General features: G+C 30.2%; 2 protein-coding genes and 1 pseudogene across 2 annotated transcripts; all 3 read right to left on the bottom strand.

The window, feature by feature from the left end:
* Window positions 1-5,488: 5,488 nt before the first annotated feature.
* Window positions 5,489-6,484, bottom strand: LOC17884604 (annotated as a pseudogene).
* A 730-nt stretch (window positions 6,485-7,214) lies between these two features.
* LOC17883227 (F-box/kelch-repeat protein At3g16740) lies at window positions 7,215-9,395 on the bottom strand. The gene is made up of 2 exons (XM_006286595.2): window positions 9,382-9,395; window positions 7,215-8,571 (listed from the first exon to the last, which is right to left on the bottom strand). The coding sequence occupies exons 1-2, from the start codon at window positions 9,393-9,395 to the stop codon at window positions 7,392-7,394; spliced, it is 1,194 nt and encodes a 397-aa protein (XP_006286657.2). The 3' UTR covers window positions 7,215-7,391.
* Window positions 9,396-9,442: 47 nt separating this feature from the next.
* Window positions 9,443-11,664, bottom strand: LOC17884529. Its single transcript, XM_006288674.2, has 4 exons — window positions 11,222-11,664; window positions 10,258-10,314; window positions 10,057-10,113; window positions 9,443-9,960 (listed from the first exon to the last, which is right to left on the bottom strand). Exons 1-4 carry the CDS (start codon window positions 11,525-11,527, stop codon window positions 9,814-9,816), a joined length of 567 nt encoding a protein of 188 aa, XP_006288736.1. The 5' UTR covers window positions 11,528-11,664; the 3' UTR covers window positions 9,443-9,813.
* Window positions 11,665-12,222: the final 558 nt, after the last annotated feature.

The following is a 12,222-nucleotide window of genomic DNA, read 5'->3' as shown; positions in this document are numbered from 1 at the left end:
TTTTGAAACTTTTAAAATTTTTAAATATGCTCATGTAACAATGATTTTAATATTGGTCATACTTATAATGATTTTAAATCATTGTGTAAAATATTTAACCTAGTGTAATTGAGTATTATATGTCCGTTTTGAAAAATTCAAATTGTAACATATGCGAAAAAATTAAAAAAGTTTTAAACATTTTTCATATTTAGTATAATATTATAAATTGAAAATAAGATCAAATAAAAGTGAAAGAAGAATGATAATTGTTTTTTATATATTCTATTAAATTAGTTAGATAAATATTAGGAAATCCTAAAATTAGTTATGGAAGTAATATAATCCTAAAATGAGATATGGAAAGTATCCGATGTATGTATCCGAATCTATTTTAATATCCAATTTTGAAGTATCCAATTGTTTAAATCGGGTTAATTTTTTAATTTTGACCCGACCTACATTATATTTTATACTTCTCTTTTACTAATATAGAGATATCGATTTTTCTCCTTGTTTACTTTTGCGAATATTTAATTTCAACAAAATAGAAAAATTAAATTTTGAACTTTATTTAGTTTTGTGGATATTTGATTTACAAATAAATTGTTGATATAATTTTAACTAATAGTATGGATTCGATTCTATTTTGATCGGTTTGTCTGCGTTAACGATAAAAAAAATTAGCTACTTTTAATTTTAATTTATGAATTTAACAAAGTAATAAATTAAGATATCGTTTAGTTGAGATAATAATTTAAATTCAATTTGGTTTTTTTTTAGCTTTTTAAAAATTTTAAATTTTTGGTATAGTTTTATGTTTTAGTATGGATTTTAATTTTACTTGATTATATATTGTAATTATAAAAATTTGTTTTTTTGTTTTTTTATTCGAATCATTTACATATTCAGTTTTGCCGGATATAAATATATTAAAGGGATGAAAACTCTATTTAGATATGGTTCGGTTTTTAAACCAAGCATTTACGTTCTAATCAAACCGATTTATCAAGATATTTTTCATACTTTTATTACTTTTTAATCAAAAATAAAAATAGAAAGTTGAGAAAAGAAAAATAAAAATAGAAATGAATGAAAAGAAAAAGGGACCACAAGAGCGCGTGGGTTCCAGTTGTTGTGTGATAAATAGCCAACTGTTTCCAAAGCTCTATCTCCATATGGTCCCCTACCTATACTACTCCTATTACTACTTCCACAAATTGTTTTTTTTTAAAACTATTTTTATTTATTTCTTTCTTTCTTTAAGGTAAATAATATCAGTTTGGTTATTCTGACAAAAATTATTAACAAAAAAAACATTTTCATGAAACATTTATTTTTTCAAAATTTTATATCAGTCGTATTCTGACAAAAAGAAAAATCTTTTTTTTTTTTTAAATTATTATTACCGACCTTCGTGTTTTTTTTTCTTAAGATTAATTCTGTGTTAAGATATACTCTTTTTAAGACAAAGAGAGCAACATTTTCACAAAAGAAAAAAATTTGTATACCAATTATCCAAAATAATATTACTACTTATCTACAATTCCTAATTGCCTGTTTTCTATGCTAAAAATTTTAAAAATATATAGTTGAAGGTTTTCTTTAACACATAGATAAGTATATTTTCTTCTATTTGTGCGATCAATCAAAAGATTAATCAATTTGTAGATTTTTTTAATCATATATAATAAAGATCTATCATAACAATTAGTTTTAGACATTCGAATAATCACCTTGTTCTTTTTATTCACCAATTTAGAATTTATGAAGACCGAAAATAAATTAGTTTAGTTTTAGTTTGGAGATCAGTTTCTTTCAGTTATATGAAGACTGAAAGTAAATTAGTTTTGTTTTAGTGCGACTATTTTTTTTTGGTTATATATTTTTAATTAGGTTAATTTGCACATAATCATTAGTGACAAATTAACCCCTTTATAGGTAAAAAAAAACTCCCCACTACACACATTTATCCGGTTCATCCTACGGTTCGGATTACTGCAAACCAAAATTGCCATTAATAAAGATTCAACTGTACACTCTTTTTTGCTACATTTGTTTTAGTATGTAAAACACTAAACCTCACGTATAATGATCATTTTGTAAGCTATAAGTTTTCAAATTGAACTTTTGATTACGTTACTGAAATCAATAAAATGTTCTTATTAAGTTCACTGACTAAACCAATAAAATGTGTTGTACATATATTATGCCTTGGGGTCATCGTCGTCGTCGTCGTTATAGAGAGAAGAAAGCTTAATGGAAGTGTGTGTCCTTTTCACAACCTTTTGATCTTCTTCGCCTGCGTCCTTTTCTTTAAAGCTCTGAACACAAACCCATCCCAATTTCTCACAAGCCTCTCTCTCTCTCTCAATGGCATAACGAAAAATAAAAATAAAAAAAACTTTTAAGTTACGACTTACGAGAAATAATTTTTAAAAAGAAATGTATAAAGATGAGAAATAAATATGTATTCTTTTCTATGACACATTACTGTTTTACTTACTATGAAACAGTAAAATACTAAAATAGAAATGAACAACATCATCATAATGTTTCATCTTGAATTCTTCATACATTTTTTTTATAACATGATGTGTGAAAAACACAGTTACCATTCCGAACATTCCGAGCCTATAAAGACGAAGGATCATTTATTTTATTAGAGACCATATACATCTAATTATGGATAATTCTTATAAAATGAGTTTTAATTTGTTCCAAAAATTATTATAGCTAATTTTCTTTTCAACAATACTACTAAATCTAATTTGTTTTTTTCCAAAAAAATACCACAAAACTATAATTAAACTTTAAACTTTCAAATTAAATTCTAAACTCTAAACTCAAATCCAAAATTTTAAATTATAAACCTTTGAAAATTATTGTAATGATTATACTAGTGATTATACTTTTTGCACACAAACTCATTTAAGAGTATTATGAAGTGTTTCTCCATATAGTATGTGTTGAAATGTAAAGAGATATATGAGAGATCGGAATTAATTTGCCGACAGTGGAGTACTTATAAGTTATAAGGATTTTGTCAAACAGGTTAGTTGAAAATTATGGGGTAGAGATGAAGCTAAGTGACAAAGATTTTTCATTAAGATAATCTGTACTGATCATATAACACTTTTGTCATTTTGATGGGTTTAAATTAATGTAAGTTTGATGGGTTTAAAATATTAATACGACCGTTAACATTATCAACATATATGTAGTAGAACACAAAAGTTAACAGTTTATTTGCAAAGGAATTTAGCACAACTAAAAAAAATGAAATTATTGGTCTGATTGGTAAAAAAATGTACTTAGAAACTTAACAGAAAAAGGTGTAAAGTAGAATAGTAAATTTTTACGGAATAGTGCATGACTATTAAAAAAAAACGATACATAAAAGCTATATAAATGACAATTAAATAAAAAGTTTAATAAAAAACTTTCGCAAATTTTTGTGATTTGTAAAATCTAAAAACTATATTATTTATACAGCTGTACTATGTTCACCAATCAAAACCAGTATATGTAGACTAAAAATTCAAAAAACAAAAGCAAAAAAAAAAAAGAATTTGTAACTCAAGAAACTAAATTTGAAAACGAAATAAAACCATAAATAACTTAAATCCAGAAAAAAATTCTCATATCAAACATACAAATAATTTGCCAATTATTTATGTTATCGACTATATATATATATATATATAAATCTTTTGTTGTTAACAATAAATTTCGAATCCGAATAATATATGCAAAAAACGTAAAATCACTATTTTCACTGTTTAAACTTAGGAGTAAGTCTCAAATCTTTGTCCCAATAAAATGTCTTTTACAATTAGAAAATGATTTTCAGTTTTTTTAAAACAAATCTACTTTAATCCAAATCAGGGTTCTTTCCTTTTTGTGATATTGATATTTCGATAAAAAGTTAAATCTCAATCATATCCCACTTGGTACACTGGAAAAAGAGAGTAGTTGAATCTTACCACTAAATTTCTTATCGTCAGTTTTTTTATATGCTGATAAGTTAAAAAATTCACATACTTTTTAATAGTCTTATTATAATTCACATCGTTCATGCATGGTTGTGTGAACTCTATACCAAAGATGTGAATGAATCCAAGACAAACAATCTTGATTCGAAATCCCAACATTATTGATATTTTTTATTCCATTTTTTTTTCTCAAATTTAGGTTGTTTCCTAAAAGTTAAATACGACATATTTATGGTTCTACTTTATTAATTTATATATATTATATAATAAGTAAACAAAAAAAAGGTCCAATTTGGGACCTACTAATTAATCTTCTTAGTTTACACTGGTTTAATAGAAAATAAACTTTTAATAAGACTAATTGCACATAAATCATGTAATAATCCAATAACAAATTATATTGAGGAACTCATAAAAACATGTAAAATTTGAGGAAATCATAAATTGTTTAACTAGTTTGGAACTCATAGAAACATGTAAACATTAAGTATAATTTCAAAAGTCAAGAGGAATAATAAAGACATATAGTAGTATGCTCTCATCAAACTTAAAAACTCCTAAATTAGACTGTTCCCCATGAAAGTGGACCATCCAAAACAGAGAAAAGCAAAGAAGAGAGTAAGCAAAGTTATTTCATTTTCAATTCAATTGTTTTTATGGACCACTCTTCCACTCTCTTCTTCTTTCATTCTCAGTTCTTCTGCGTTTGGCCATACCACACCCACATTGCTTGCTTGCTTTTGGTTATGAATTCGACACATTCGAGTATCTTAGGCCATGCTTCATCCACCGAAAATATCGAAAAAGACGATAAGCAATATAATCTAGTGATTGAAAGATTCCAGGCTGGTTCTTCTGTTACTCATTTATAGGACTTGAAAAGCATAATACTAAGCATCAAAATTTTGGGATCCACAATGACCTTATTCATTACAGGTTTTATCCCGTAGATGTAGGATCCAGCTTTGTCTAAAGACTTTTGGTTATAACTTATAACTAATAGACTTAGTTTTTAGCTCAACATACCAATCTCACTTGACTGGGCGGGCCTAGAAGAAGTACTACCATCTCAAATACTAAACTCTTATGAGAAGTGAGGTCCATGAATTTTTAAGTAGTAATGTTCATGAAGCTTATAACACCAAGAAACTAATTAGAAAGGGCATGCTTATATAGATAAATTTCACCAGGGTGAATTTTATAAAGTAATCATGTAGCTGATCATCGAGATTATGTAGCAACTCTTGATTTTGGTTTAAGGCATAGCTTGGTGCCGTAGATGGATGATTCAGTTCCAAATTTGTTACTACTTATCATGAATCTATGACGATATATCTCTTAAATGTAAACCAATTTAGTGAAATTTAACAACTATTACATTCTCTAATTGACTAGAAGCTAGACAAGCATGAGCCTTCGGGTTGTAAACGTAAACACAAACAAAGTCATAGATATATATTGAATTGTATGGAAAACAAAAACCTAAAGAAACAATGATAACTCATCACTCATAGTCACAAGTACAAAATATTCTCAACATAACCAGGAAAACTCAAAATCTCACGAGTTCGCTTACCAATCCCATGAACACGTCTAAACTCATCATCCGCGATGCCTTCCACCTCCACTCTTCGTATGCTCTCGCTATAAAGATCGTAATATAAAACGCTAAACGGCTCAGATGATATCAACCTTGAATCAACCATGAGAAGCTCACCAGTATGAGTCTCTCCCTTAGGACAAACGTAATCCTCAAGACCTCAACTATATCATCCCAGTCATAAGGTAGATCACACCGCATTTTCAACGACCATTCTTGTTTCTCAACACTTCTAAAACCCACAACACCATCACGTCGTTGTAACTCTTATATCTCTTAAATCTTTCTCCACTCTTGTTGTTGAGATTGTAATGTGAAAACGTAATGCTCCTGTTGGTAACCTTTTTTAAAACGTTTAGCCGTATCAGGTTTGAACATCATTACACACAACGCTTTGTATTGATCTCCCACTGGATCGTACGTACCCTAGACGTGCGAACACTTGTCTCCCCCTGGATTCAACATCCGGCAATTTCATTACCTGTCTAGTGGTTGGATTGCAAACAGCGATAGAAGAGCCATGCGTGCAACACAAGAAACCGTTCACGGGACGAGATTTGATGTAGTAGACAAGATCAGAGATCGTCATGTCGTGTCTGGCCACAACTGTGGAGGATTTGTCGTTTCTTTGGTGTTCAGGAGCTGAGAAGATGAAACGTTTACGTGAATCGAAGTGTTTGAAGGTTAAAAGGAAACGAGGTCGAGTCTTTGACCTAATGAGAAACGAGTCGGCGAAGTCTTTACTGCGAATGATTGAGAACCACAGCTTTGACACGGCTTGGAATCGGATGAGAGGTTCCGCAGGAAGTCTAGTGAGTATCGCTAAGATGAGATCAAAAGGGATGAATTTTTCGAACCTTCCGGTGACATCTAGGTTACGTGAGGGAGACGATTGTGAACTTTCTTCCATGGTCGCTGCTGGTGAATAGTTGTGATAAAAAATAAAAAATTGTAAATATTTATTCTAATATGGGAAGCTCAATATTTATGGATTTCCGACAGAACACAGAACTTTTTGTTTTGGTATGAATATAAGAGCTCTCCAAAACTTCACACGTACTACCTTTGTTATTTATTTAATTTTGGTTAAAATAATTAAACCATACATTAATTTTCCATTATTTATATAAAAAATACATTAACAAATGTCATATTAAAATTTGTTGATTTACATATATATGAATTTTTAACAAATTTAATTATATCAAATATTTCATTAAATTATTATTTAATCAATATGCTATTAAAATCCATTAAATATTTTTGTATACTATATGTTAATATTTGTTACAATGATTATCAGTTGAAATTATGGTTTATTTTAAGAAAAATATAAGATACTAAAATCAACTTTATATGCAAGTAAAACAAAGGTATAAAAAGGGGGTGGATTATCTACTTGGATTCTCGAAAATTAGAAAAAAAAAATCATCAAAATATTAAATAAATATTAATGGTGGAGATGCATCAAACCTACAAGTCCTCTTCTCTGTTGAAAGTTTCCAATCAAGAACTCCTTAATCATTCATAACACCTTGGAATCATCTAAAGTTTAACAACATATCTTACCAAATCCCCTAGAATTTTGGTTTTGTAAATTATAGAAAATCCAATAAATCACCAGAAAATATCCTTAAAATCCTTAAATATTCCAAAATCATTAGTTCAGTACAACCCCATAAAATAACAAATGTAATAGAAAATATCATGCCATATCTTGCTCTTGCATTTTGGTTCCTCTCGGCAGGGGTTTAACCATGTGATGTTGGGAGCATTAATAGAGTTTTTTTTTTTGGCACAAATACAGATAAAAATGTTTAGGCTGTGTTTCGGATTCGCACTAAGCTTGGAACATAAGAGCACACAAATGGGCGATACCCTTTGTCCAAAGATTCTCCAAGATTCACTTTGAAGCATCTCTTATTTCCAATGACATACACAATGTTGCTCGTTAGGGAGCCAACATATTCTCTTTCTTTATAAAGAACCACTGCGACCTTCTTCTCCTCGTCAACGAAGAAACTCCCAGCGAAACTAGAAACCTGAAGACAAATGCCTACACGTTCCAGATCAACATCTAAGAACAAGTTGTCCCACGACACTGCATTGGGCTCAATCTTATTAGTTATCCATATCTTGATGAAAGATGCATAGAAATTATGAAATAGCACCACAAGCTGCTCTTCTCTAACACTAGAAAGAGTCACAGTATCTTCAAAAGAAGCATGGAATGGCAGAGGCAAGCGCGGTCCAAATCTTTCAGTTGTGAAATCAAAAGAGAGTAAGAAATCAGGGTTGTTTTGTGGTATCCGTCCTGGTCTGTTCCTTTCTTGAGCATACCAGTAAGTGTTTCCCTTTAAAGACAAGCCACTGTGGTTATACGAAATACTCCAGTCCGGAGCGAAATCATCGACCACCTTCCATGAACTGGAGTTTTGTAAACTGTACACCCCAAACTCGCAAACTCTGTTGCCATTCGAGTAGTACTCATTCACAAATCTCAAGATTTTATGTATCTTCTCTTCTTTATCGTATCCAAAAGCGTAGTTCTCGCATATTTGGCAACAAGACTTCATAGGTTCGATCCACTTTGTTTGTCCCAAAAGAGGGTTCAAAACAAAAAGACTAGATGAGTCGTCCTCCTTGTCTTTGGTAGTGATGCATAAGAACAAACCCTCGCAGTGAATGACTTCAGATATGTAAACTCCATCTGCATTGAGATTACCTATACGCTCTATAGATAATGAGTTTAGGAGATCAAAGCTCATCAAGGAAACTTTATGTCCAAGCATCATCACCATCTCAGTTCCCTTCTTCCTCTGTTTCTTTAAAAAACTCTCATCTTTCGTTAAAGTGTTCCACTTTTTGCAGGTCAGTCGCAGTTTTCCTAGAGATGTCACCGGAAGCCTAGAGAGCACCTCCTCCTCTATATCACTTGGAAGATCAGACATCTTTGAATCGGAGCGGAGAACTATTGCAGAGTTGCACTTGTTGATGCTGTGTTTAGTAAAGTTGTTTTAGTTAGGTTTATAAAGGTTTAAGTTAGGTTTAATTGTGTTATTTGAGGTCATGAAGATAAAGCCACAAAGGGTTTTGTTTTATGTATTTGTGAATATGTTATATGTATATGTACGTATATATCTCCTATATACAGTAAGACTTTTATAAATTAATAATGTTGGGATTATGACAAATCATTTTATTTATAAGATAAATTCATATTTATTATTTTATAGTATAATTTATTAATGATTTATAGATTTATTTTTAATTTTTAATTTTTTTAAATTCTTAAAAAAATTATGAATTAAGCCAATTTTATAAAAAAAATTAGATTAGACTTTCTGGATGTTATAATTTTTTTGAAATTTTTTGGTTTTAAAAACCAATTATTGATAGTAAATTACAAATAATATAGATAAATCCCTTTATACACATGACATACATATATTCAACTTTTTAATAATAATCTTCAATTGTCGTATTTTAATAGCCTAAAACCTATCAAAATTAAAATTATTCATATTTGGAAATAAAAACTTAAAGAAAATTTTTATTTATTTTTATGACATGTTATAGTTTGAAACTACAATATAACAGTTGTTTATAGAGATGAGTGCTAAAAGAAACTATATATATATATATATATATATATATATATATATGATTATGATATTAATTTACATAGGAATTTCAAAAAAAAGTTATCTTACTATCTTTTCAAAAATTTTTTAATTTTTACATTGACCCGATTCGAAACTAGAATATTTTATTATTTTCAAGTTTTTATTAATTTATAGAGTTTACTGTATATAAACCATTTGTGACTCAAATCACACCGTCAGTCGAAGAGTTTAAAACTGAGAACTTTTGAGGTCATGAAGACAATGTCACAAGTGATATGTATATATCTCCTTAGACAAACAACAGAAAAAATAAATATATTCTTGTTGCTGCTACAAGAATAAGAATAGATCTAGTTTGATCTCTTAGTTCTGTCTTTAACTTACACATTGATGATGATCTTTATTAAAAAAAACCACCTCCACAATGTAATGGAAACTTCATTCCTTGAGGTAGTTTATAGGTAGAACATCTTTTCATTTGTTTCGAGCTCCTGCGCAGGCTCAAACCATTTTGAGCCAAAAGATGATCAAGATCAGCTTACTATACTCTGATCAAACTAGAGGGTCACTGTCTCTCAAACCACTTTCTCATGGTTAAAGTTGAGTTACCCTTTCACCTTATAATCCCTATACCATATAGTGTTGTTTCCACACCCAAAGATGAACAATGGTCACTACTTTCCTCACATGGCATTATATTCAAATCTGGTAGCAAAAAATTGCCATCCGCCTTGCGATGATTCTCGTTCTCTACCATATTCTGAATTACAAAAAAAGGGTTTTTGTTGTTCTTTAGTATAAACAACAAGAAATAGAGAAAAAGAGAGAGAGAGTGAAGTATGAAATATTTGTTCACCTTCATTCTCTTCAAGTTCTTGCTCTCGCTAAATGGTGATCTAAGCAATGCCATGTCCTGTTTACAGAAAAGGAAAGAATATTATAATGCTGAAAGAGTCACATATCATCATCAAGAAACCAAGAATTGCTTTGTGATCAGTCAAGAAAATGTTAATTACAAAAGAGGAAATGATTCTATAGTACTTCAAGAATTGGATACCTTTTTCTTCTGTAACCTCTTGACATCAAAATCTAAGTCTGCGGTCGTTACAAGAACCTAGAGATAAAGAACAAGAACAGTAAGGTGAATAATAAAGTTGAGTCACAAGAAACATAAGCTGAAAAAACTCGAAAGCCCCCACATAAAATTGAATGTTGAGAAAACAAACGGTCCCAATATGTCATAAGTGAGTCTATAACTATTAAACAACGCGTCTATGAGGTTGATAAACCTAACTCTCTTTAAACACTTCCACACACAAGACACAACTAATGAATCCTTACAACTCTTTATTAGCATTTCAAAACAACTAATCCCAAATTATATCAAACCACCACCAAGCAAAACAGATGATGTTCCTCTGCTTATTTCCAAATGTTTATACGTACATAACAACATCATTTGGAAAACAACTTCTTGGATCTTTTGGTAATAGACACAGCAACATAGTAAAAGGCCAAAAAGAAACTATGGGGTCTACTACTACTGTGACATAGAAGAGATAACCCATAAATTAATCAAGTAGCCGTAGGCCCATCAAACCAGATCCACATCGTGACTTTTTTTATTATTGCAAAACATAACTATAAAAGCAGTAAAAACAAGTTTTAAATATCCAAGAAAATGGAAAAACCACCAAAACGGCATCGTATCATGCTGTTTTAACTCGTAAGTACACGATGCTTTTGGTCAATGAGCTTCTTGAAAGCACAAAAACAAAATAAAAAAGGACGTCTGGAATCTCTATCAGATGGAGAAGTAGTAATAATAAAATGGTTCAAATCTATAATCTTTGGTATGTTTATAAACCTGAAAATCTTGTTTCCCAAGTTATATATAAATCAAGATTCAAGAACTAGGTTGAAGCAAACACATAACTAAAGAAGAAAGAAAAAGTTTTTTTTTTTGATGAGTTTTAAACAGATCAGTTAAATCAGAACATAATCAAGAATGAGAAAGGAACCTTAGATCTAGATCCAACGGAGCTGATACGACGACTAGTAGCTTCGTAACCATCGACATAATAACAAGAAGGAGAAGAAGAAGAACCACCACAACCACCACTCCAAGATAGTGGTGTACTCGGACTACATCTAGATTCAGCTTCTTTTCTTGGAGACTGAGACGACCGTGGCTGTCTGATTCCCCACCGGAGAGCTGATACTGTCGGGTTCTTGATTGCTTTGGCTTCTTTGAGCGTTACCAAAAGCTCTGCCACCACTTGTCCATCTCTCATAGCGCACTTCGTCCAATCATCTGATGAAACCATTCTTCTGAATCAAAACACCAAGAAGATGAAGAAGAAGAAGAAGAAAGAAAGAAACAAAGCGTAAAGGTGTACTGAGATACTAACTTTGAGAGAAAGAGAAAGAGAAAGAGAGAGAGAAAGGAACAAGGAAGGAGAAGAAATGATGATATTTTTATTAAAGTTCCTTTGTTTTTATTCTTTATCTCTGTTTTTTTATTTTATTTTTGTATATAAATTAATTAGTACGTGTGAAGATGTGGGAGTTGGAGAATTAAGTAGGAGAGAAGCAATCAATATTTATGTCTTATTCGAATTTTGACTAGTTTACTTTAGATTGGATATTAAGATAATTACTTGAAATATTAAGTGAGTTGCTACGTTCTTGTGGGCTAATCGAAAGCAAGATAATTTAACTCAAATGAGCCTATTAAACCTTGATTTAAACTAAGAGATTATATAGCTCTTCATTCAAATGCAAACTAAAAGATAAAAGGAAAGAACTTAAACTTGTCACCAAGAGCAAACGTTATTAGATATGATATGTCAAGTTTTAAATCAAGGTTTAATAGGCTCATTTGAGTTTAAATCTAATAATGTTTATGAAATTGTTTCAAAACACGAAAAATTGTTTATGAAATTCATAAACTCAAACAATTTGGAACATAGTTAGTGAAATTTAAATCAAGGTTTAATAGGCTCATTTGAGTTTAAATCTA

The sequence above is a fragment of the Capsella rubella genome, unplaced genomic scaffold, assembly GCF_000375325.1.
Source record: "Capsella rubella cultivar Monte Gargano unplaced genomic scaffold, Caprub1_0 scaffold_6, whole genome shotgun sequence".
Lineage (NCBI taxonomy): Eukaryota > Viridiplantae > Streptophyta > Magnoliopsida > Brassicales > Brassicaceae > Capsella > Capsella rubella.
The sequence above is the reverse complement of the archived record's forward strand: the minus strand, read 5'-3'. Positions and strand labels throughout refer to the sequence as shown.

What these genes read in the sequence shown, in the direction of transcription:
- LOC17884529 (XM_006288674.2), bottom strand. Translation starts at nt 11,527, where the DNA reads ATGGTTTCATCAGATGATTGGACGAAGTGCGCTATGAGAGATGGACAA. An exon ending in CCGTTGGATCTAGATCTAAG is followed by an intron (nt 10,315 to 11,221) that starts GTTCCTTTCTCA and finishes CTTTATCTCTAG; the next exon opens with GTTCTTGTAACGACCGCAGA. An exon ending in AGAGGTTACAGAAGAAAAAG is followed by an intron (nt 10,114 to 10,257) that starts GTATCCAATTCT and finishes TTCTGTAAACAG; the next exon opens with GACATGGCATTGCTTAGATC.